This window comes from Macaca thibetana, chromosome 17 (genome assembly GCF_024542745.1).
Source record: "Macaca thibetana thibetana isolate TM-01 chromosome 17, ASM2454274v1, whole genome shotgun sequence".
Taxonomy (NCBI): domain Eukaryota; kingdom Metazoa; phylum Chordata; class Mammalia; order Primates; family Cercopithecidae; genus Macaca; species Macaca thibetana.
This window is the reverse complement of record NC_065594.1, coordinates 5,789,494-5,816,970: the sequence shown is the minus strand read 5'-3', so window position 1 is coordinate 5,816,970 and position 27,477 is coordinate 5,789,494. Positions and strand designations below refer to the sequence as shown.

Here is a 27,477-nt window from a genome sequence, read left to right as displayed (position 1 = left end):
AAGTTGGTGAGTTAACTAGGCCACTTACTCTGATGTAGGAAGTGGGTCTTCTAAGAAATAGGGATCCTGCATAGCCTGTTCTGAGGTAATTCGCTTTATTGGGTCCATGGTAAGCAACTTCTGAAGCTGAAATCACAAATCATAAAAACATGACTATATTGCTTCCCACATTTATCTTTCAGCACATATATGAAGGGGATATATATTTTTTGGTGAATAACATCACAATTTGGAAAATATTTATTCCCCCAAATTAACAACAAAACTCCTAGTTGTTAAATTTAATGTAGTAATTCACACTTCAGTCATTCCAGTAATCATAATCTCACTTGTTTTACTCTTGCTTATGTTCTCTGACTAAACAAATGATACCCCCTCCCATTATCTAAATTGCTTTATCCAATTTAGAACAGGACCAAACTTCATGTATTTTCTCTGCTTTTCCTATTAAGATAAAAAAGCTGCTGTTACACACATAATACACTAACACATGTAGCGATTCATATTTAGATCTGTTAATTAAAACTGAATTAAATAAAAAAGTCAATCTCCCCATTACACCAGGCACATTTCAAGAGCCGAATGCGGCTCGTGGCTATGCTGCTGCGCCGTGCGGATCATCACAGAAAGTTGTACTGTGCGGTGCTGTTCTAGTCTAAATAAAAACGGTGATACACAACTTATAAAGTACAGAGTTGTATGGTGAGACTCTGACAGTCGACTGCTCCCTTCAAATCTCGACTCAACATTTATCAGCTGCATGACATGGGATAAGTTACTTAATATTTTTGTGACTTCATTTGTCAAATGGAGATTAAAAATAGTGCCTATTATCACAGGCTGTTTTCAGGATTAAATGAGTTCATATATGGAGAGCAATTATAATGGTGCCTAGCATAAAGAAAGTACTATGTAAGTGCTTGCTGTTGTTATTGCTGCTATAAATGCCACACTAACGTGAAGATTCAGTATTTTTTAGTTAAAACATAGTTCATTCAACTGGATTCTAATATGTGGTCTCTTCGTTTATACTCTGATCTAATGCAGTGGCTTTCAGACTTTACGATGCATCAGAATCACCTGGAGAACTTCTTAAAATAGACTGCTGGGCCCTCCTCACAGAGCTTCTGATTGGTAGATGTGAGTAGGAGCCAAAAGCCTGCATTTCCAACACGGCCCTACATGATGCTACGCTGCTGGACTGAGACTGCACTTTGAAAACCAATGAACCAACAGACACATTAAGACTTAAAAGAGAGGCCAGGCGTGGTGGCTCACACATGTAATCCCAGAACTTTGGGAGGTCAAGGTGGGCGGATCACCTGAGGTCCGGAGTTCAAACCAGCCTGATCAACATGGTGAAACCCCATCTCTACTAATACAAAAATTAGCTGGGTGTGGTGGCAGGTGCCTGTAATCCCAGCTACTTGGGAGGCTGAGTCAGGAGAATTGCTTGAACCTGGGAGGCAGAGGTTGCAGTGAGCCAAGATCATGCCACTGCACTCCAGCCTGGTGACAGAATGAAACTGTTTCAACAACAACAACAAAAAAGACTTAAAGATGACAAATTTTAGAGGATAAAAAGACACTTTTTTTTTTTTTTTTTTGAGAGTCTTGCTTTGTTGCCAGGCCAGAGTGCAGTGGCACGATCTAGGCTCACTGCAACCTCCACCTCCTGGGTTCAAGTGATTCTCCTGCCTCAGCCTCCCGAGTAGCTGGGACTACAGGCACACACCACCACACCCAGCTACTTTTTGTATTTTTAGGAGTTTCACCATGTTGGCCAGGATGGTCTCCATCTCCTGACCTTGTGATCCACCCACCCTGGCCTCCCAAAGTGCTGGGATTACAGGCGTGAGCCACCACACCCAGCTGACACAACATATTTTAAGATGCAAATAAAATGCTAGAATGGTGAGATTAAAATTTAACTTTAATTATCTGGTATTTCAGAGAAAGCACAATTTTATTTTTAGGGTTGAAAGGAAAGGCCTGAATTTGCTATTTAAAATACCCGACCGTTTTAATGGAATTATAATAGGGCTTTCCTAGGGAACTACTCAAGATGACCTCCAATTAAGATGGGTCAGCCTCGTAAAAACAAGCACATGAGCTACACGGAAGGTATATCTCTCGAGTTTTAGTGGTGATGGTAGGCAGAGTCGTCTTAGACTATAATGAGTAGCAGGGAATCAAGGAGAAGAATAATTCCCCTAAGTCATGACTTCTAATCTTCTGCCATTATCATTATTTTATTAGAATCAGTAAGTCCATAATTTTGAAGGATCTAACTTAAACCTCTAATTTGGGTCCTACTGTAAGTACATTATAATAAACTATTATTTGGATAATACATTGTGTGCTAATATGATAGGTTAAGGATGACTTTTTAAATTGCTGTTAAGATATGAAATATATGATATAAAATGTGAACTGATATAATAGTAATCAGAAAATACAGAAGGAGAAGCAGTAGAAAGAGAAGAAAAAGGAGAAACAAAAGAACAGAAGAAATGTTTGCCAAGTGGCCTGGTTGCAATAAAGGAAAGTTTAACCTCTTCAAGGTGAAAGAATTCTCATTTAAGAACTTAGGAATAAGGATTAAAAGAATTTCAAGTCAAGCAAAATACAACCTGCTTCCCCAAACTCCCCTTTTATGTGTTATAAACCTTTTCTGAAAACATAAAACTGAAAAACATTTTTAATTATTATGCTGTAAAAATGGAAACTTTATTGTACACAAAGTTGGTAATGGCTGAATATAATTTCATCACAAATTACCTTGTTAGTGCATGGATATAATTAGATTCTAGGTTAAACCATTTTTCCATTACACACTGATAAATATGGCATCTATCACATTCTTCCAGAAAAATCAAATGGCACATATAATTGCTGAAGGACTGTTAACATTTAAGGTTATAAGAGGTATTTAGGAAGTTAACTTTGTAAACAGTCTTTCAAAGAGCTGAAATACAAAACAATCTATCAATGGTGAGAAGTATTTTCTTCTTGATACTTCTCTGAAACTTTTAAAATTTTAAAGTAACAGATGAAAAACAATACACGTAATTTTATAAATGTTTTGACAGATTTGTTCCCATCACTATCTTTAGAAAATCTAGCGTGACCAAACGTTAGTCTGTCAAACCATGAGATGAGTCTGGAAAAGCAAATATTTTATTGTCTTTATTGGTATGCACTAACAAGCTCTGCATTCACCGTGAAAGGCGCTCTGCGTGTGAGCTAAGTAACCATATCAATTGATCCAAAAAAGCCTCAGTTGGGCCAGTCAATTAAGGAAAAAATGCATTTCATTAATACTGTTTATCTAAAGCTTACCAAGTGGAATGCTTTACTATCTGGTTTAACTTTATGTTTTTCCATATACTTGATAAGGCTGCAGTTGGTATACCTGAAAGAGAAATACTATGAAATAGCTATATTAGACTTGAGGTTAACTTTACATTGGCTAAAGTTCTTCTGATAAGAATTATTTTGATCATAACTGATATACAATATATACTGAAGAGTACGAGCATAAAAGGAGTAGAATTAAATCAGTTTTATATTTCATTCAATATCCACAATGGTCACTTTTGAAAGGATACCAATGATTAAATGTAAGACGATTTCATGAATAACAGACACTAAACAGCTTTTTCTTAATATGAATTTAACAATTATTTTAAATAACATCTGGGTCAAAAGTTTAATTCAGCCTTACCAATAAGTGTAAAATACTTTTGTCATAGGTATATAAACGAAACTCTCCCAATCCCTGATTTTGCATTGTAAACAGGTGAAATATTCATTCTTCGCTATTAAAAATTGTTTAAAATTACTGTAACCTAGATTGGTAAGCAAGTGGCTATTAGCAAAGTGTATTTATTTAGACTCTTATTTATTCAGCTGTGATACTTCTAATGTCTAGCTTCCAAAAAGTAGTAAATATGGAAAGAAATGAATTTGTTTTATATCCAAATCAGCTGCTAATATTAGTTGCTTTTGTATATAATCATTTAAGCATCTTAAGAAATAAAGACTGTCATCATGAAAAATATTTATTAGAGTAAATAAGTAAAATTTATTAGCATAATCTTATTTTATTATGATGAATATTCAGTCTTATACTGAGTATTCTGGTAAAGCAAAAATCGACAAGGGGTCTTTTTTTTTTTTTTCAACTTACGTATTTCTTCTGAAATCTTTCATTAATGTTGAATGTTCAGGCATCTTTTTTATATCTTCCCAATCTTTATCTGTGAAATACATTGATACATTTTTATGTTGCCTAAGTTCCTATTTTTGAGAATTTTTATATTACCACGTTCATTACACTTCCTATACATTCAAACCCCATAAAAAAAAGCTCAGTCTTCAAATAAATGTTCAGCAACAGTAAACATCTTCAACTGTAAACATAATTCCTTATCCCTTGTATAACTTTAGATATCTGTTTATCTTTTTAAATTTCAAACTGCAAACTTTCTGTATGTTTTACTATAAGCTGCCTCAATTTCTGTCACTAGAGAAGAATGTTATAAATATTTCTATTTATCTTATTAAATGTCCTATTTCTATTAGTAAAACTGCTTATTTTCCCTTTTCTACCAAATTTCTTGGTTGAATCAGCAATTAATTTCTTCAATGAGAAATCTAAGATCTTCCCCTCAGTGGCTTTAAACTGTATTTCTTTTTATGATACAGCCCTCCTTTCACCTTATTAAATATATTTCTTTACATAAGCAATCAATGTAAGTGGTAATAACTATTTGCAGAATAGGGTAGGATATAATTAGTATATTAATGTCAGCTGGTACCTTGGCCAGTCTCAGTAACATTACCCAAAACAACCTCAGTTCCTAAATACATTAAGTACAAAACGTTTCAGCTACTTTTGCTGGCATCAGAGTTGCTCAAACAATACATGCTACATAATTTGTTTTCTCCATCACTGTCAATGGGTTTTCCTGAGAGTCTACTAGGTGCACAGGACTGTCAGGGGCAGCTTAATAGCACCTTGAGTTTTTTTTTTTTTTTTTTTTTTTTTTTGGAGACGGAGTTTTGCTCTTGTTAACAGCCCAGGCTGGAGTGCAATGGTGCGATCTCGGCTCACCCCAACCTCCGCCTCCCGGGTTCAAGCGATTCTTCTGCCTCAGCCTCCCGAGTAGCTGGGATTACAGGCATGCGCCACCATGCCCAGCTAATTTTGTATTTTTACTAGAGACAGGGTTTCTCCATGTTGGTCAGGCTGGTCTCAAACTCCCAACCTTAGGTGATCTGCCCACCTCGGCCTCCCAAAACCTTTAGCTTTTAAATGGCCTTCAGAGGCTTGCTTTTCTTTGAACTTACTTGTAAAAATATTTGGCAACTATCTTCCAAAGATATCACATATTGGAAACTAAACATACACTTACACTCCTAAATGGAATTTTCTCCTTAACTATTTCCTTGCTCCAATTTCTCTCTTATTGACTTCTCAAGCTAGAAATCTTAAGATAATCTTTTAGTTTTCCCTTGCTTATACACTTCCTATAAAACATTTCCATCTGCCCTTTTTTCTCCATCCTTATTATCACTCTCACTTTATGTCTGCAGCACTGCTACAGCTGGTTTCTGATTTCGCTTACCTCTTTTTAACTGAGTTTTACCTACCACCACCTTACTAATCTTTCTAAAATGTAGCATAAATCATGTCTCTAGTACTGAAGAACTTATCATGGATTCTCATTCTTTAGCTATCAAATCTAACCTCTGCTGCCTGCTTTCCAAGCTTCCTTATAAACCACCCTAACCTCTGAAACACACATTAAGAGTTGCTGATAGATGTCCTCACTCCATATATTCCCTCACAGAAGCTATGCCTTTCTCATGGGCTCAGAAATGGTGGACACATTCAGAAGCAGGAAGAAAAGAGAATTCTTCTGTCTCTACTCAAACCACACCTATTTTTTAAACTTTCTACATATAGCAGTACAATGTAAACTCCAAGAGGGCGATAATCCTGTCTGTTACATCATCAGTAACTTTTTACTTAAGACAGTGCCTGGCACATGGCAGGTACTTAATAAATATTCACTGAATAAATAAAATTCCTATCACAACAGAGGTCTTCTTCAAACCGGTGACCAATTTTGGAGAAAGGCAGTATCTGTGTAGTTATTCTGCATTTACTGATAATTAACACCCTTACAAGGGAATGTAGAATTAAAAGTCTCAGGTATTATCTCTATTAGTCTTGAGTTAAGTACTTGACTAGCCAAAATTTAGGTGTTCTAAACAAATTCTCATTATTCTGGACCTCTGAGCAGTTTCTGGTGATCACTGTTCTGTAGTATAACTAGGGATTGAGATACAGTTGGAGAGATCTAATGCCAGGGATGGGATACATGTAAACCATCTCTGTGTTGCAAAACAGCAGGCCAACTCACCACAGAGTACTACGACTCACTCACATTGTGACTGTTCTGAGAAGACGTAAATGCTATTATTCAATATAATGTGATTCTGTATAGTGCCCTAAATAGAAATAAGGCTCAAAATAGTGGCAGTATTATATGTGCTGCTAGAAAAAAATTTCTACTACTGAATTAATTTATAGTTTCCACTATAAATGAACTAAGGTACCTTTCTAATACAGATATTGCAAATATTTTATCATTTCACATATCAAACAACAAAACAAAAAAGCAAAATAAGATGAAACAAAAATACAGTCCTTAAATTCAGGAAAACCATAAATATGTTCATGCCAATATGTAAACTCTACAAATTTTGCTGTTTCTACAGATCTTTGATAAATGCAAGTCAAAAAGCAAAGACTCGAGTCAAGAGTAGCTTCCATCAGCTAAAAATATATACCTCTCCAATGAAGACATCTAAATTCAAACAACAGTGATTTAAAAACAAAAACAAAAACGAATAATGTGTACCTGCAGGAAATCCCATTACATTGAATATTCTGTCCAGCTGGTCATGGTGATAAGGATTACTAGTTTTGATGTCCTCTTGTCGACAGTGAAATATTGGTTCTGACGTTAGTAGTTCTGCAAATATACACCCTATAGCCCAAATATCTTTAAAACAAAAAGAAAAAAAAAAAAAGAAAAAAAGGCAAGGAAAAAAGAAAAAGAAAGGTGGAAAATAAAGTGGTTCTTTCCAAAAGAAAATGCAATTTTATTTTCTTGGGGAGTGTCTTCTTTCTTTCTTTCCCTAATAACTCATATTAATTCCTAAGCAATTATAATTACTAAATACCACGAAACATTATTGTAAGTATATATTCCCATGCCATCCACCCCAATTTTTCATTTTGTATACCTCCACATCACCCAAATGGTTTCACTCTAAGCCCAATTAAGTGTACTGGCTGGATTCTGGTAAGTTTTCAATGTCCCAGATGATACCTTTTCTGTGAACTACAGTAAAGCTGCATATGGAGCATGGAACTACAACCAAAGCAAACCAAACAAAAACAAACGGAAAACCCAAACAGTATTTGAAATTGGGCACTGGCCTAACACAATCGGCATAAATTCTTGTGATAAAATATTTTTTATTTACTTGCTAATTTGCAAAGTCTAATAATTACCCTCTCATGTTAGCACTAATGAGTAAGGTGGTATTCCACCAAGAGACAATGCCCAACCTCAAAAAGTCTAAGAACTAACAGCATTTCTACTTTAACAAAGTTTTTCTTTCAAAGTGGTTCTTGATGCCATAAGCAGTGTCAGATTTTGCAAATTTAATATTTAATACGTAGACAGGAAAAAAAGCAAAATATTACTGTTAACGTGGATTATAAATTCGGCTGGGTGTGGTGGCTCATGCCTGTAATCCCAGCACTTTGGGAGGCTGAGGCGGATGGATCACGAGGTCAGCAAATCAAGACCAGCCTGGCCAACATGGTTAAACCCCATCTCTACTAAAAATACAAAAATTAGCCAGGCATGGTAGCATGTGGCTATAGTCCCAGCTATTCGGGAGCCTGAGGCAGGAGAACTGCTTGAACCCGGAGGCAGAGGCTGCAGTGAGCCGAGATCACACCACTGCACCCTAGCCTGGGCGACAAAGCAAGACTCTGTCTCAAAAAAAAAGCGGGGGGTTATAAATTCAAATGAATTATTGACAAAAGCCAGGCAAATGGGTTTCTCTGTACACAACAAAGTGAATTCCTTTCATTCACAAGATACAGATTTACTTTCATTCATATTAACTTTGTACTCAAAAGAACTATTAGTAGAGGTAAGATCTATTTGCCAATTTAGAATTTAAAGCTGAAAATATTTCATTTCTACTCTTAACAAATCCTACACTAAGTACAGTGGTGTGCATATAGCAGACCCTCAACATATAGTTTTTGACTGACCTAACCAATACCTGTGACAAATATAAATAACCAAAGGGGACAAATAAAAATTACTGTTTTATTAAAGCTGATTGTTCAGATATGTTAATAACTGTCACTTAAACAGGAAATAAGGAAAAAAACCTAAAATGAGAATTCCTAAATTCCAAAACTGGAAGAGATATTTAATTCAATATAAAATTACACACATTTACATTTCAAAGTAACAAATTAATCATCTATTTACTTAAAGATTCACACTGACTGCAGCAAGTGATTTTAAAAAATGACATCATATTTACATATCAGACAACCAAGCCTAGCCAATATCACCATATGGAAAAGTCTCATCAAGAAACATAGGCCAACCTATTTTGTTTTTGGCATCAAAAGGTATATGGGGAAATTAATTATTTTGTGATTATTCTTTTTATATGGGTACCCCCTATAGATCTAACCTTCGATAATCAACAGCCACATAGGCAGCTAAGTAGGATCATAAAAAGATGATGGATGGCTTTGCATGTTTAAAATTCTACTTACAGCACACCCAATAAACACAGTAACAATTCATCTGGTTATTAAAAATTCCAAAGAAGAAAATAAAATATGTAAAGGAAGATGAAAGGTAAGTAATTTAGCCATAATTAAAGCTATAGTGCTCTTAGCTGAGCATACTGGCATATGCCTGTAGTCCCAGCTACTCAGGAGGCTGAGGCGGGAGGATTGCTTGAGCCCAGGAGTTTGATTCCAGCCTGGACAACATAACAAGACCCCATTTCACAGGAAAAATGTATGCAAAGCTACATTGCTTTTTAAAGAAAAAGTCCGGTCATCAGGAAAAATAGTTTATTGAACCTTAACTCCCTCCCATCTAGTAACTCTTCTTTCTTTGTATCTGCTATTCTCTCTCACCTTTATCCATCTTACCATTCTTCCTTTCTTCAAAATCCTGATCCATACATTAATCATGAACTTTGAGTCAGCTGATTCCAAGGCTATTATTTCAGATAAAATTTCTAATTCTTGTAAATAAGTTTCTTTTTCCTACCTCGTCTTTTTTTTTTCCCCCAGATTGTGCCCAATTCATGGGAAGTCTCTTTAGTGTTCACCTGACTGCCAAACTCCTTACAAAATGGCTTTCCCAATTAAAAACATACATTTCATCTACTTCTCAAAATGTGTGATGCTCATAGGTAGTCACTGGGCTAAGCAGGCAAAAGAAACAGTAGGAATTGGCATGCTATACAGACCAAATTTGGGAGGAGAAAAAGAATTTGCTCAATAATATTTGAATCAACAAGTGTAGTAATAGTAAGCTTCTTGTTTTGATAAAAGGGAAGAGATTCTCATTTTCTCTATTTAAATGTATATTTCCCACTTAGCAGAATGCCTCACATTTAGTGACTATTCAGCTATTTGAGGACAAACACCTGAGCTTAAAAGGCCATACTTTAGTAAGACTTTTTTTTTTTTTTTTAAATTTTTTAAATTTTTTTAATTTTTTGAGACAGAGTCTCACTCTGTCGCCCAGGCTGGAGTGCAGTGGCTCACTGCAAGCTCCGCCTCCCGGGTTCACGCCATTCTCCTGCCTCAGCCTCCAGAGTAGCTGGGACTACAGGTGCCCGCCACCACGCCCGGCTAAGTTTTTTGTATTTTTGGTACAGACGAGGTTTCACCATGGTCTCGATCTCCTGACCTCGTGATCCACCCGCCTCCGCCTCCCGAAGTGCTGGGATTACAGGCGTGAGCCACCGTGCCCGGCAGTAAGACTTTTAAGACTACTTTAGTGGCACTGAATTAGAGATTGACATCCCTTTTTTAGCCTTCTCCCCAAAGTAAATCAGACCAAAAAAAACAAAAAACAAAACGCTCAAAAGTGAATTAAACTTTGTTCCTGGGATTACAATGTTTACTAACCTATTATTTCCTCTCTTTGGTTTAGTGACTCAGCTTGCAGTTCTGCACAACAGAATAAACGACCACAGCACTACAATCTGTTTGTAGTAGAGGGGGAACATGTGAGTTTGATGTGTTCTGATCATATTTTTTTCCCTATGCTTTTGCTCCTTCTTAGTAGCTTCAGTAACAGGTTTAACCCCTCTGCTAAATGGAATGTATTCACCAATTATTTATATGTTCAACTAGAAAGGCTCTTCTATCACCTGCTCACAATTCAACTATCAAACAGGGAAGCCAAAATGCTGGGGAAGTTCTTGGTAAGCAGCTTTAAGGGTGGTGTGAGAAATTTGTTGAGCATTTTACTCAATCTTTAGGCTACCTTTGCAGGAGACAGGAGGAATGGGATTGTGTGGTAGAGGCTGGTATTAAGGAAAAGGTTTCATTTTGTAATTCCTTATTCTTATTTTTATTTTATTTTTACTTTTTATGAGACAGAGTCTAGCTCTGTCGCCAGCCTGAAGTGCAGGAGTGTGATCTCCGCTCACTGCAACGTCCACCTCCCGGGTTCACGCAATTCTTCTGCCTCAGCCTCCTGAGCAGCTAGGATTACGGGCACCCGCCACCATGCCTGGCTAATTTTTGTATTTTTAGTAGAGATGGGGTTTCACCATGTTGGTGAGAGTGGTCTCAAACCCCTGACCTCAAGTGATCTGTCCGCCTCGGCCTCCCGAAGTGTTGGCATTACAGGTGTGAGCCACTGCACCCGACCTTATTTTGAAAAACTTAAATTAAAAATGGTTTGTGTATATTATAAATTTTGAATCAATGTTTCAATAGAAGAAAGTGTTGTCCAAGATTGATCTTGGGCAAGCAGGTGTACACCAGACGAGGGTGTGGGCTGGGATCACCAGTGCTGAGAAAATGGCACTGACCTTGGTTTCAATCATTTGCACCCAAGTCAGTTCCCTCTGTAACTTCCCGGCCTCAGATGGCAGCTGTTTTTAATTAAAAGCTTAGAACTCTGGCTGGGTGTGGTGGCTCACACCTGTAATTCCAGCACTTTGGAAGGCCGAGGCAGGTAGATCACTTGAGGTCAGGAGTTCGAGACCAGCCTGGGCAACGTGGCAAAACCCTGTCTCTACTAAAAATACAAAAATTAGCTGGGCGTGGTGGCATAAGCCTATAATCCCAGCTACTCGGGAGGCTGAAGCAGAATTGCTTGAACCTGGGAGGCGGAGGCTGCAGTGAGCCAAGATTGCACCACTGCACTCCAGCCTGGGTGACAGAGCGAGACTCTGTCTCTAAATAAATCAATAAAAGCACAGAACTTTCGAGTGTAGGGAGATTTAATTGATGACTCAGGCTAAATTCTCATTTTCAGAAACTGAGGCTAAAGCACTAAATGCGTAAACACACCCCCAGAATGACAGAACGAAGACGACAACTTGGGCTGGTGGTCTTTGTTACTTCTATGGTTCAAAGATGACTAAATTATTGTATGCATATATTCATACTGTCTTCTCAACTGGACTGTACATCTCTTCAGGGTAAGGCCCATAATTTGAATTCACACTTGGTCCTCCTAAGTTTTAAAAAGTTTACATAGTAGTTACCCAATACATGCTTATGTTGGTGAGGAGGAGGAGGGAGGAAAAGATGAAGAAAGGCCTTCTCTCTCCCAAATCACACAGCCATTGGGACAGGAGAATCCAGCTTCCTAAGGGCTGGTAGTTTAGATTTGTGGCACACACCCTGCATTAGAACTGCTAGACTGCAGAATATCCTAGTGAATAAAAGGTTATATAAATCTTTTTTTTTTTTTTTTTTCTGAGACGGAGTCTCGCTCTGTCTCCCAGGCTGGAGTGCAGCGGCCGGATCTCAGCTCACTGCAAGCTCTGCCTCCCGGGTCCACGCCATTGTCCTGCCTCAGCCTCCCGAGTAGCTGGGACTACAGGCGCCCGCCACCTCGCCCGGCTAGTTTTTTGTATTTTTAGTGGAGACGGGGTTTCACCGTGTTAGCCAGGATGGTCTCGATCTCCTGACCTCGTGATCCACCCGCCTCGGCCTCCCAAAGTGCTGGGATTACAGGCTTGAGCCACCGCGCCCGGCCAGGTTATATAAATCTTAATGCTTCCAATAAGACAGAAGTTTCTCAGGAAAAATAAGAAGTTAATAAACAATGAGCCAGAGTCACAAGTTTCTGCGATAGCATCACTTTCTTATTTGTAGAGTTTGTTAATACGCTTTACCAAAAGTAACACTGCTTTTAAATATTCATTTTCTAAGTGGAAAAAATCGCTGTGTATCATATTAGTTTATATATGTCCTTAAATGCATTTAGAGTACGCTTGCAAAAAAGATACCCAAATATGTACTTAGGTAATAACATGTATTCCAAAATAGGACTAGATAAATAATCCTTATTTTTCCTTTTAACTGACTTAAAAAACTAAATATTGTATTAATAATTTTATATTTATAGAAAAGTTACAAAGATAGTATAGAGAATTCCCATATCTAACGGACTTATTTTTCTGTAAAATAAAATGTGATCTTAAGGCATGTATGAAGATTAATGAACATAAAGATTTTTGGAAATGACATACTGGATTCAAGATTAATATGGGGGAAAGATCACAAACATTGCTCCTTTTCCCTTCCTGAATCTACATTTAATTGACAGCAAAGTAATAAAAGTGCAAATGCACAGTAACAAGAACAGAAGGAGACTGTCAGAGACAAGATTCATTCAAGTATCCAACAAAGAAAACTGAGTTCTCACCACATACTATACAGGCACTGGTTTGCAATGGTGAACAGTGAGGTGAGGTGTATTTGTTTTAGTGGAGTTTAGATACCCTTTGAGTCAATGAAGACAATAAGGTAAAAGAAAGTGTGAAGGGGGAAGTAGGGTGCTATTTTAGACTATGTGATCCAGGAAGTTCTCTCTGAAGAGGTACTATTTTCACTAAGGTCTGAATGTAAAGAAGAAACTGGCCAAGTGGAGACCTAGAAGATGGAAGGCAGACAAGACAGTTCAGAGAAGGTCTCAGGACACAGTGCTGTCGTTGAGTAGGAAGCAGACTTTTCCCCTACAATGCTGTGAAGATTTTGTTCTTGGGAATACCAGCTACAAAGTCTGTATTTGAACAGGAGGAGCGGATCCTCCTCCCTACTCTCTATGATCACGCCGGGGCTGCCAGGTACATACAGCATGGGCCAAAAGTTGGAGGACTCTTCCCTGAAGACTTCGGCCTCAGAGGAAAGACCTGCACCTTCTGGTATGTAGAAGTTACCCCAGTCTCTGCTGGATCACCCTAAAGTTCTCACTCTTTAAGTCCCATGATTGATACAAAGTTCTCAAGCAGTTTTAGTAACCTGATTGTTAAATGCAAAGAGACACTCAAGGGTCACCAAACAGTTGAAGAACGCTTGCGACATGGAAGGGAGAGATCAAAACATGCAATGAAAAGAGTGACTATAAAGAAAACACAGATAATTATTCTGGGAATACTGCAAAGTACAAACAAATCAGCAATGTTGTCATTGTCTTCATAGATATTAGGCTTTTCTTTCTATGAAAAAATACAAGATACTATGAAAAAGTAATAATCAGAGAACAAGAAGAGGTTTTTAGAAATGGATATGACAAAGGCAGAAAAACATGAGAAAAAAAGTAGTATAAAGGATTAATCCAAGAAATTCAACATCTGACAACACTGAGTTGAGGAAAGAGAGAAACAGAAAACACTGAGGAGGAAATCAAAGGACTACACAAGAGAATTTCCCACAGATACAGGATATGAACTTCAGATTGAGTGTGCCCACCAAGTGGTCAGCATATCACTGTGAAATACAAGGATGAGAAATTCTATTTGTTTCCAGAAACAAAAAAAACCCAGGTGGTCTACCAATGACTAGGAACAAGACTGGCAGGGACTTCATTAGCAATGCTGACGTTAGAAGGCAATGGAGGGGTGTCATCCAAGTTCTGAGAGAAAATTCTTTTGTACCTAGAATTGTAAACCTGGGCAAGCTAGCAAGTATGATACTGGCATTTTTCAGAAATACAAGAACTAGAAATTTTACCTCTAAGATACAGTTCCAAAGGAATTTACATGAGAACATACTGTAGCAAAATAAGAAATGAAATCCAGAAAGCAACAGATCTAACCCAGAGGAATAAAAAAGGGAAAAGGCAGGATGAAATGGTAGAATATGCTTGGAGACCAACCAATCCAAACTAGAAAACTTCAGGATGCAGTTACCCAGTAAAGGAGAAGTGTGTTTGATATCATCCTGGAGGATACAGAACAAGTTAAGGAAACCATACAGACACAAAATAAAGAAAAGAAGAAAGGTAAAGCACATAAAAAAACTACTTGATGATAATGCAACCAAAGAGAATGAAGCAGAATAAGGTGTGAGTAATGGACAAGCAGTGGTGAGAGGCCTGGCAGCTGAGCATTAAATTCACAACAATTCGTAACTTAAGTATAAACAACTGTGGGAACTATGGTTAGCAAACAAAAAAATGTAAACACTGACAAAGTGATGATGATAATATTACTAATGCTGCTTATAGATTGAGAGGTTGGTAGGGGAAGAAGTGTAAGAGCACTAATTTCCTCATTGTTTATAATAGGGAGGTGATTGATATTATTAAAAACAGAAAAGTGGATTAAAATGTCCTAAAGTGCTAATTTTTTTTTTCATAATGTCTTTCCTTTAATTTTAGGGGGCACTTTTAGAAGTTACTATTTCTTTTGGTAAAAGAAACACTTGTCTGAAGTTAAAGGACTTCAAAATTGTACTGTTTTATGAATTAAATATAAAACTAAATAGAATGTATAAATGATCCCATTTAATTACAAAGATTTTTGATATCTTTCTATGCAGAGAGAGGTACGTGGAATGATATACCCCTATTGCTACTGATAGTATTTCTAGGTAGTAGACTTTTGAGTTAGGCTTTGCTCTTACTTTTATTATTTATTTATTTATATTTTTTGGGACAGGGTCTCCCCATCGCCTAGGCTGGAGTACAGTGGTGCGATCATGATTCATTGCAACCTTTGCCTACCAGGCTCAAGCAATCCTCCCACCGCAGCCTCCCGAGTAGCTGGAACTACTGGCACATGACACCACGCCCGGCTAATTTTTAAAGACAAGGTCTCGCTATTTTGCCCAGGCTGGTCTCAAACTACTAGACTCAAGCAATCCACCTGCCTCAGCCTCCCAAAGTGCTTGGATTACAGGCATGAGCCATCACATCCATTCTGCTCTTATTTCTATAATTTACTATACTACTTAATTTAAAAATATATAGGAATGTGTGTCATTTAAAGAAACTTAAAAATTCATGGAATTTTAATTAGTTCTGCTCACCAATAGCTTTGGTATAATGCCTTGCTCCAAGAAGTAGTTCAGGGGCTCGGTACCAGAATGTAACCACCACTGGATCCAAATCTGCTAAAGGCTTCAAAGGTGAATTAAACAATCGGGCAAAGCCCATGTCGGCTGTAAAATAAAAAATAAAAAAAAAATCATGCTAAGTAAATGGTTTTTACAAATCTAACCAATTAGTCTAATTTACCATCTTATTCAGTAAGATGAAAAATGTGCTGAATTCTAGGGGAAGAAACCAACAAAACATCTTATCCATTTTAGAAGTCTACAAAAAGCAAGTTTGAGAGCTCCATTCTCTTCAAATTACTGTTACCCAGTTCCTCAGTGGGGTTATAGTCAAGCTCTGCTGCCTGAGGTCAAGGGTGACCTTGCTTCTCTGGGCAGATTTTTCTTTCCATGTGTCACCCCACCGTTAGGGACAGGGTTGTTGAGCTGCATTTCCATTCTTAGTACTGGTCACAAGCACCAGGAAATGGGATCAGTTACAGTAAGGCTTTCCATTATTTGCATCAACAAGCCTGTTCACTAGTGTAATTAATCAGAAGTTGACTATGCAGTATTTTAACACCATTATTTCCCCCATTACTTGGGTTGAATTTCACTAACTTAATTTTAAGGAATCACACTATTTTTTTTTAAAAAAGCTAGGTAAGACTTTAAAAGTCATCTAATTAAATCACCTCCTTCTCCAGATGAATATGGTTCAAGAAGTTAGGTGATTTGACAAAGGTCACAAACTCACACCTCAGAGCTAGAACTGAGATTAGATACAGTTGGTCATGGCATTTAACACAGTTTAACATGTAGTGTAGTTATTCGGGCATGGCTGTTTATCCTGCTATACCATAATCTTTTAAAGGCAAAAATTGTGTCTCTTTCATATCTATCCCTAATAGTATCACGTACAGTTGTCATTACACATAGCTTTTGCCTAATACATGTTGAATGATCATTATTCATACCACCTATTCAAAAATTTCAAAACTCACCCACCATTTGATAAGTTTAGTTCTGTTTTCCTAAAACACATTTTTTAATGAAGTAGGCCTTACTTGAATCAACTTAATTACGAAGGTAAAAAAAAAAAAAAAAACCCAAAAGTTGGCAAATAATTAAAACTATGAGTAAGATTACTAAATACTGATTTACAGAACTAGTATTTCTTCTTAAATGTGAATGCTTTAAGATGTAGTGTTCCCCAAACCTGCCATCATATACATTACATAGAAGTGGAATTCCAAACTAGATTTAGTGTATTACATACATTTTCCCTAAATCATACAGTAAAGAACACTTTTGTAATTACTGTTCGGCTGGCTCTTTTCTATTTTGCATGCTTTGAACTTACATTTGAATTTGATGCCACCAAAACGGACTGGAGAGACTCCTTTAAAAGCACATGTAAAGACTTAACAGGGCCGGGCGCGGTGGCTCAAGCCTGTAATCCCAGCACTTTGGGAGGCCGAGACGGGCGGATCACGAGGTCAGGAGATCGAGACCATCCTGGCTAACACGGTGAAACCCCGTCTCTACTAAAATACAAAAAACTAGCCGGGCGCGGTGGCGGGCGCCTGTAGTCCCAGCTACTCGGGAGGCTGAGGCAGGAGAATGGCGTGAACCCGGGAGGCGGAGCTTGCAGTGAGCTGAGATCCGGCCACTGCACTCCAGCCTGGGTGACAGAGCGAGACTCCGTCTCAAAAAAAAAAAAAAAAAAAAAAAAAAAAAAAAAAAAAAAAAAAGACTTAACAGGCATTTCTGAGGGCACTAGGGTGAGTGCCGACAGGGTCTGCTTCTCAAGGAAAGCCAAACTTGGAGTTCGTTAAGGCCATCAAATCTATTCATAACTAGACATTTGAAAGTTGTATCAAAAACAGAGTATTTTAAGAGTCTAATTAGAAGTGGAAAGTGGGATCTGGGGGGATTTATAAGGAAGAATATTAGAAGGGTTAAGAACACACATGTGTTTCTTTGTTGGTGAAGTGATACAAATCAGCTGTTACTTCCAATTTACATTAAATCTGGTGATCAGAAGTTACTATTAACTTTGTTACAATCCTGATGCCTTTAAATTAATACAATTTAAACATTTCTTCTACACATACACAAAACAAACTAAACATATGTTGACAAACACAACTTGGAAATGACAATGAAAAAAATAATCAGATTAAATAAATTTAGTTTTATCCTTACAGATTATCAGACCAGAAGTGGGTAAAATTTTGCTTTGATATTTAAGAAAATAGAGCTATCAGAAAATATGTAGAGAATGCCCATTAATTTTTTTTTTCCCATCAGGCAAAGGCCTACTACAAGACAGTCTCGTTAGAACTTAAGGTTCTGTACCTATCCAGCCTCATGGTTTTCCCTAGAGTTTGTGTTAGTAACTCCTAATCTAGACGAGGTCAACAGAGACATATGTGCTCATCTAATCTGACTCAAGCAAACATGACTGATAGGATTATTAGCATGCTGTATGTATGCCCGTGTGACTAAAGGTGAGGCTGGCCTCTAACAGAGATAGAAGCCCCTCACCTCTAGAGGCTATTTTTAATGAAAGCAGAGGTTTCTGGGAAACTTGCACGGTTTCATAATTAGAATGTTTCAGTCTTTAGGAGTGTCTGACACCTTTCAAGAGTGTGAAACATTTTTTACTTTTATGCATACTCTTTAGAAATGGCTTCGATCATATGAACTATATGAATATATGCATATTACAGCAAAAATCAGAAGTGATATAGCTGCCTGCAAAAGTTTTAAAAGAGTGCTACACTGTGACTTAGCAAAGATATAACATACCAATTTTTACTCTTCCTCGCTCAGGACCTTCACCCATAACTAAAATATTAGCAGGTTTCTGTGGAAACAAAATAGTGTTTTTTTTCAGTAGACAGTAGTGGTTTCTTTTAAATAGACAATATGCCAATATAACACAAATCCACCTTTTAAAAAATCTCATTTATTCGAAAATTAAAACCAAATACAGGAAGTCACCAAAGAAACTGTGCATGTATATATGCAAAGTGGTATGCAAATTTCATGAAGGCCCAGATATAGCGTGCTTTTCTCCACAGAAGGCTGAGGCTTTTCTTGGCCTTATTATCAGTCTGTTTTCACTACTGGCAAGCATCTCACAAAGTCATGTTGTGGTTCCTTCTCACTCTTTCAAGTACATAAATGTCTTGCTCTGACTTTAAAGGAAAAATGAATCGAGAAAGATGATTTAATACCAAGTAGCAAATTAATTACAGGCAAGGAATCACCAGAAATCCTTTTTTGGAAATGACGAAGTATGCACCTACATTTAAATAAATGAATTATTGAGGAATTTAACAAAGTACTTTAGAAACAAGTTAGTAAAGTAATAGGAATTTTTCATGACAGGAACAGTTTTGAGGTTTTCATTTTTAAGTGAAAAAGTAAGCTAAAATTTAAAGTAGGAGTTTACAAAGGTTTCAGTTTTTAAATCTTTAAAATATATACTGATTGCCATCTACAGTCTTTTATGATGGTATCTACTACACTAATGAATAAAGGCTGCCCTTTCTTCAGGAAAGGGAAGGAGAAGCAGGAGTAAGGCGGGATGAGGGGAGAGAAAGCAGAAAGAGGAAGAAAAAGGCAACGGATTTACTCCTTACTCGCTCTGCTATTCTGCGATCCACTTGATTTGACTTGAATTTTACCAGTCTGCTAAATAAAAGTGAAACTAGATTAGAACACCTCTTCGAATACTGACATAAATCACTTTAAAATCAAAGATCGTAATGAAGTCTGTTTATAGTGGTAACCATTTCACAGGCTTCGCTGACCAGATAGAGTGATGGCCCCTAAGCTATTACTGCCAACGTTTAATGTATAGTATACTAGCCTATCACCTACCAAAGATAATTATTCCCAGCCAAAAAAAAAAAAAAAAAAAAGTATTGCTGAAATGGCAGCATTGACATCTCAGAGGTTAAAAACTCCTACGATTTTTAAAGTTGAGTCCACTAGGCACCAGAGAGGTTAAATGACTTGCCCTAAACATAATCAGCAAGACTGGGTAGCAGCAGTCTGCCCTGTCTTTGAATAGTCTGGGGCTCCCTTCCTAATTTATCATCCTGAAAGTACTTTTATGTAGCAATTTTTGGAATTACTATGTACTGCTGTAATAATAATACTGATGTTTTAGTCACAAAAAATCTCAGAACCTCTATCACTACTCCCCCGCCCCCAGCCCCCCAAACACACACACACTTCTAACCACAACACTAACAGTAGTCCCTGGGAGCTACACACAGGTGCTACCCAGGACAAATAAAATTGTTTTCATGCACCACAGTAATCAATCAACACTGGTTAAGTCTCTGTGGTCTCTTAGGGCCCAGCCAATTTCAGAGAGAAACCAGATTTCTGAGATAGTGCAAACTGTTGAAGGCAGAGAAAGGCTTTCCAAATGGAATCAGGCAGCATTTCTACTTGGCTAAGGGGAAAAGGCTTGCTCCCAATTCACAATGCGGACTCAGGAAGAAACTTCCATGTTTATGCTAGAACTCTTCTCTCATGGTTCTTCAGAGCAGGACTCCCTAAACACCTGCTGAATACACTCCCTACTCTTTAATCCCATTTTGAATCTCTTCCCTCAAATTCATCCTCACTTCTGCTGCCAGGGTCATTTTCATAAAAGACAAGTCTGATTATGTCACTCTCTTGCTTAGAACCTTCCACCTTCCACATGGAAAATTATTACAAGAAGACTAGGTAAAAACAGCAGAACACAAAATGATATATAGATTGTGATTAGAACTAGGTTAAAAAAAAAAAAAGTTCCTGTGAATAAGGACTAGAAGAATAAAAGTGTAGAGTGATGAGTGTATGAATGAACCTTTTCAAAAATGTCTTTGCTTTCACTATGTTTTACGATTATGATTAAAATATTATTTTGGTTGGGTGCAGTGGCTCACGCCTATAATGCCAGCACTTTGGGAGGATGAGGTGGCAGGGCTGCTAGAGTCCAGGAGCTCAAGGCCAGCCTGGGCAACACAGTATGATCCCACCTCAACAAAAAAATTTTTTAAAAAAATTAGCCAGGTGTGGTGACACATGCCTGTAGTTCCTGCTGAGGTGGGAGGATCGCTTGAGCCTGGGAGGTGGAGGCTGCAGTGAGCCGTGATCATGCCACTGCACTCCAGCCTGGGCAACAGAGTGAGACTCTATCTCAAAAAAACAAAAACAAAAAAAGGCCAGGCACAGGGGCTCACGCCTGTAATGTCAGCACTTCAAGAAGCCAAGGTGGGCGGGTCACCTGAGGTCAGGGGTTCGAGATCAGCCTGGACAACATGACGAAACCCCAAGACTACTAAAAAATACAAAAATTAGCTGGGCATGGTGGTGTGTGCCTGTAATCCCAGCTACTCCGGAGGCTGAGGCAGGAGAATCACTTGAACCTGGGAGGCGGAGGTTGCAGTGAGCTGAGACCAGGACATTGCACTCCAGCCTGTGTGACAGAGTGAGACTCCGTCTATAAAAAAAGAACACCTACTTCTACTTTAACTTTGATTGGTCCTCCCCCACCCCTACATGAGGTCCAGTCCTTATGACGGGATGCTTCCCATCATCGGCAGCCCTGCCTTCCCTGCTTCCCACTGCTCCTGCTGCCTGTTTTCATGTTTTTACCATTATTTGAATAGACTGCAACCTTTCACAACTATGTCACTGCTATGCCGTTTTTTGTCCCTAAGCTTTCTTCTGCTCTAAAATTGGATTTTTCCTCTCTCCCTTAATGACAGAAGTAATACACAGACATTTTCTCAATTAAACAATTCAAACTATAAAGCTGCACACAGTTAAAAAAGTCCCTTTTACCACCCATGCCTCCTTTACCCTACCCCAAATCCCACTACCTTCTCCAGAGGTACAAGCTGATTAGATTGCCGTGACTGACTTTTCTAACACTGGAGTATTCAATCCTAAAAGATTCTCTCCATATCTGGCAAAAGCGCAGTGAATACGTGCACATGTCTCTCCTCTGTCCATCGGAGATGGAGTGGAAAAGATCTCACACCATCTTTTTTTCTCCTTCCCTCTTTTTAAACACATTTTCTTACTCATTCAGCAGCTGGGACACAGTTCTGAAAAGCCCTGGGATGGATGGTATTGGCTTGGCACTTGACGATGGGGAAAATCCCTCTCTTGCTTTTCATTTCAGGTTTCTTTTATTCTAGACTTACTGGACTGGTCGAGTTCTAAATCTTAAGTTTGACCACTGGTAAGAGGATAAATAGTATCTTTGTCAAGGTCCAACCTAGTATTAAGAGTTTGGGGTCCAAGCTCCAGTTAATAATTAAAAAACTACTTTGCTAGGTAACTCACTGCCTACTGCGCCATCTGAAGCAGATTCCACCTTACCAGCATCTCACTTTTATCCCAACACTCTCTCTTAAGTGAATTCTGATTCCGTTTGGGCATGGTATAGTCATAAACAAAAGCCAATGGTCTTAAGTGTTGTTGTAATGGCACTATTTAGAAATGATGGGTCCCTCCTCATGTTACTTTCCATTAGCACTGCATACGCCCCAGGGAATGATAGTATGATTTAGTAGACAAATCAAACTCTAAATTTCTTCTCTTCTGAATGTAATCTAATGGGAATCTCAAGAGAAAAACACAGGAAAGGCCCTGTCACGGGTTCTGTTTTGTTGTTTAATCAGTATTAAGACTTCGAAAGACTTGATGAATACTTTTTGTTTTAGTACTTAGTGCCATCTTGAAACAATATTCTACTCGCCCAAAAAACTAATTTCTTGGTTCCTTTTCTTCCTTGTCTATCAGTAGCAGAATTTGATAGCAAGTTTTTAAGCTCTAGCACCAAAACTTTACATGTAAAGTGATTAGAGGTAACTCTGGTAAATAATCTCTGATCTTTTATATACTATCAAACATAATCACCTTAAAAGAACATATAGAACTTTTCTGGTGACATTCTGATGAGGCATATACTCCATTAAACTGTATTTTTTGCCATGGAGATCAGAAATCCTACATGATTTAAATTATAATATCATGGCAACATCTTCAAGTACAGCAAAGCCATGCACAAAAATAATGATAGATCATCCTTGACTGCCAGCTGAAAAATGATATAAATCAATGAGATACTACTGTTTGAAGCAATGGGTTCCCTTATCTAATTGTTGTTTTATTTATCCCAGGCTTTTCTTCTTGTTTTTGCTGCTGCACTCCCAAAAAACTCATTGATATTTCCTAAAGCAGATGTTTGTATTGCAGGGACAACCATCCTGGCAGAAGCTTTCTGTTCTCCAGCATCTGTCATGCTGGAGGAGAGTGCACCAGTGATTCTGGCATACACCAAGGATAGCAAATAGCTTTCGTTTTAGGAGCCAACTCTGATGGAAAAATAAAGAATTCAAAAAGCTCTATCTTGAACAAGGACAAGGACTGGGTTGAGAAAGAAAATGCCAGCATTTATCAGAGTTATCTGACATAGGAAGTGGAGAATGGTGGCACATCTGCCAAGTTAACAGCAATAACTTTATTCTAGGGGTGAAATGAAGTCTTCAGATATTTACTAATGTATGAAGGCAAATTGGAGATTTTGAGTCAACAGGAAAAGTTGATTCTTGATGGATCTCTCCATTAAAAGACGACGACGATCCATAAGAAACTGTATTGTCAGTGCTTTTCTCTGTCATCTGTCCAGAATTAAACTTCCACAAATGTGTAAATAACACAGCCTGGTGGTAAACTTTCTAGTTACTCTATGATTATTTCGTACAATACACACTGAAGGGAGTGACTGACACATATCTTACATCAAAAGTCCTATGAGATTCAAAAGCAGGCAGCAAAGTCTTAAATAGACACATATTCAGTAAGTTTTAGAAACTGTTTTACTGAAATCTTCTAAGGAGTTAAGTGATAGAGATAAATCTGGAAATCCAGTGATGATATCTTTATAATACAGTTTTTCATCTTTTTTTCAGGGGTATGAATTTTTTACCTCTAATACTAAAGTTTACTCCAGTATTACTGCCGAACACCTTTAAGCTCAAGGAGAAATTATCCACTTCTAGTAGAGTTGTTTCTTGCCTTCCTCTGTTTAAATTGGAAAAAAAGCATAGAATTCTTAACCAATTCTGTTTCCTGATAAAAACAACATGAATGTTAAACACCTAACTTCATCCTCTACGGTAAACAGTTCAAATACTATACATTCATTCTTATGTTTACTGAATTAAGAGGCACTGAGGATCAACAGAGACACAAACAGTTCCTGCCCTCTAAGAGGTCATAGTCTAGACTAAATGGGTGAGATAAATTCAGGAAAGGGAGAGCTTCACAGACGTGGCTGCCTGGCATCTGAGAAACAGAGTGCCTCCAGGACTCACTGAGATCTTGCATGCAAAAGCCAGAGAGCTGGGGCTGCACCCTCTGTTGGGAGATAAAGGGAGCACTCAGAATGTGCCACACACTGGCAGTACTCAAAAATCATAGGGATATTAACTAGTTTTTGACTTACCTAAGAAGTCCCATTTCAGGGGGAATGAAAGGGGTTCTTTGACTGTCATCTTCAATGCAAATCAAGGTATTTTATAAAACAAGAATTTCACAAGAGTAATAGTGCTAATAAAAGATAGCATTTTCTTTTTATAACTCCTTCACATTTTCCTCCAATCCATTCTAGTAACCCTATTTCGTCTATTCCTATTAAGAACAAGTTAAACTAAAATGGTCTTTTATCAATGGTCTATCATCAAAAGTATTTAAAATAATAAACATTGTTCAGATTAGTTTTAAATTAGTATCCTTAAAATCCAAGGTTTTTTTCTTTTTTTTTTCTTTTTCTGCAGGTATTATGGGGTTTTGAGTTTTTAAATTACAAAATTCTTAAGCTGCCTACTTTAGGCAACTGAGGCATAGCACAGTAGTTTAAGTGCTAGATCAATATGGGACAGAACCTTCTATTTTCACTGACACAAAGATCATTTACTTCTTGTAGCAGAGCCTAGCACAGGTAATATTACTTTCTTAACAATGCAACATGGATGTACAGTACACAAACTGCATGGCAATACAAATACACTTTTCAATTTCTGGGCACAGATACAACTTATTTCTAATAAAGAATGTGTACACATATTAATATATGTGTGTATTTTTTTAATAGATAGAAATGGATTTTTCATATCTGATTCATTAATTGCATTTTTGCAAAGCTGTAAAATTTTATAACAGTTTAAACAAATTCTAATGAGTCAAGTAAGAAAAAAGAGATAACTAAGTTGAAGACTAGAAGGCTGAATAACATCAAGGAGACCAAATGCATCTTAAAAGGAGAAGTATCAAGGCACAGAGATAGTATCAAAAAACTTTTAGCTTTCAAAATAGTTCCTTTCTTTCATTATTATGAATTTAACTTGATTTATTTAAAAAGTGAACATAACTTACATTCAAATCTGAAAATCACTCTAACTCCAATTATTATTCTAAACAATGCTAATTTATAGATTTGGTAATATACCAGAACTAACTTTGCTTTGTGTACTATCTTCCCAAGTATTACTTCCTTGACAAATCTAGATGTTTGTGTATTACTTTTACTAACTATATGGTATTTTTCTATTAACAGACACTTGTTTATGCCACTCCCACCCCCTATTTTTGGCAGCAACCCTAATGATGTTCCCATTGCCAGGGTAAAATTATGCTCCCTGCCCATCCCCCAAAGCCCTGATACATGCACCATATAATTTCCTTGGGATAAAATCTCAAAAGTAGAATTATCAGATCAAATCATGCTAACAGATTGACTGTTCTAAACCTGGACTTTTAAAAACTTTTTAAAGGTAATAATATCCCCTATAAATCATATTTTATCCGTTTACAGACATCTTCATTCCGTTCTACAGCCATAGATGCTCCATTATGTGCATATTTTATATCATAGTTTACTCAGTGTCGTATGCTTGCATGCTTAAGTGGTTTCCAATATCTTGTAATTAAGAAACAATGCTGCAATGAGCTAACTTTGTGCATATATGTTTACACTATTGTGGTATATTTTTAGGACAAATTCCTAAAAGCAGAATTCACTGTGTAGAAAGATACATGCCTAGGTAGATTTATTATGTATCATCAAATTTACTTCTCCAGGTGTTGAATCATTTTGCATTTCCATTTGCAATATAAAAGGGTGTCTATATCTTAAGAGTGATAGGCTATCTTTTGGTGAGCCTGGACAGTAAGCAGGCAGTGAAGCTGGGCACCATCCTCTCTTCATCAACTCCAAAACACAGTACACCTTGGGTTTTCAAGAGACTTTTGTGTTCTGTTTTCTAAGCTTCAAAGGTAATACATGCTCAATGGATAAAATTCATAAAATGGAGAAAAGCACAATGAAAACAAAATCATCTATGATCTCTGAACTAACAATGATCACTTTAAACATTCTGGAGTAATCTTTTTGTCTTTTTTTCTCCTTATAAAATTTAAAAGGTATCAAACTAAATATACTGTTTGCATCCTTCTCATTTAGTATTATATCACTAAAATTTTAATCTGGAAATTACTCTTCTGATAGAATCTTTACAAAATTACCTTTCTGACATGGATTTACCATAATTTATATAGCTCACTTCCTATTCAACATTAAGGAGGTTGTTCCTAGATCCTTAAATTAAAAAAAAAAAAATGCCTTGAAAACATTTCTGCATGCATCTATCAAAAATTCCTAAAATTGCTGGGTAAAGATTATAAACATTTTTAAGGTTTTTTGATATGTATTAACAGATTTTGTAAATTCAACATTATCATTTATAGAAATAACACCATCAAGTATAATAAAATCAATCTGTAAAACCAAAAGCATAGTTTTGTTTTATTGACAAGACTTTTGTTATTAAGCTAACATACTCATATTGATTCTCTATATTCTAGATAGTAAAGGTATATTAAATTATTTTTGCCATTTTCCTAATATACTGCTTTTTTCTTGCTACTAAATCTTATATTTACATTTCACATTCTATAAGAGTGTTTTTACAAGAGCTTTTATATTCAGCCTATTTATCACATCTTTAGTGATATATGTCAATTCTTAAATAGGAATTTACCACCTGCTGTAGCTGGACTAAATATGCTAAGTTTCTTATACGCATTTAATATACTATGATCCATATGGGCTAGACAATAGTTTAATATACAAGTAATAACAAAAATTTAATTAAAGCAAGAAAATTCTTCTCTCTAATTACTGATGATAACGAGCAAGGCTCTTCTTTATTGTGAAATAGCTTCTAGATTCTTATAAGTTCTCATAATAGCATGAATCTGTTCATGAATGTTTTTTTTGAGACGGAGTCTCGCTCTGTCTCCCAGGCTGGAGTGTAGTGGCATGATCTCCGCTCACTGCAAGCTCCGCCTCCTGGGTTCACGCCATTTTCCTGCCTCAGCCTCCCGAGTAGCTGGGACTACAGGCACTCGCCACCACACCCAGCTAATTTTTTGTATTTTTTTTTTTTTCAGTAGAGATGGGGTTTCACCATTTTAGCCAGGATCGTCTCGATCTCCTGACCTCGTGATCCACCCGCCTCGGCCTCCCAAAGTGCTGGGATGACAGGTGTGAGCCACCCCACCAGGTCTATTCATGAAATTTTTTTAACACATCTGATACTTAAAAAAACACACACAATCTTTTTTCTCCTCTAGAACATAACACGTGCTTTTGTAGGAAAGTTAATTTTCAAATACAATTAAGAAAATACAATTAGCTACTCAAATTTACTTTTGATAAATTCTTTTGTTAATATATTTACACT

The 27,477-nt window shown here is 37.1% G+C and overlaps 1 protein-coding gene across 4 annotated transcripts in view; it reads right to left on the bottom strand.

Annotated features, from left to right (window-relative positions):
• The window catches only part of CDK8 (cyclin dependent kinase 8), a 152,850-nt gene that overhangs the window by 4,899 nt on the left and 120,474 nt on the right, over nt 1–27,477 (bottom strand). For 3 of the 4 annotated variants that reach the window (XM_050766890.1, XM_050766891.1, XM_050766893.1), the window contains 6 exons: nt 18,461–18,518; nt 15,641–15,772; nt 6,936–7,079; nt 4,193–4,262; nt 3,343–3,415; nt 29–126 (listed from right to left, as the gene is read on the bottom strand). In XM_050766890.1, coding sequence (XP_050622847.1) covers nt 29–126; nt 3,343–3,415; nt 4,193–4,262; nt 6,936–7,079; nt 15,641–15,772; nt 18,461–18,518 — 575 coding nt within the window. The remainder of the gene's footprint in view (nt 1–28; nt 127–3,342; nt 3,416–4,192; nt 4,263–6,935; nt 7,080–15,640; nt 15,773–18,460; nt 18,519–27,477) is intronic. The other variant, XM_050766894.1, reaches the window with a different exon arrangement.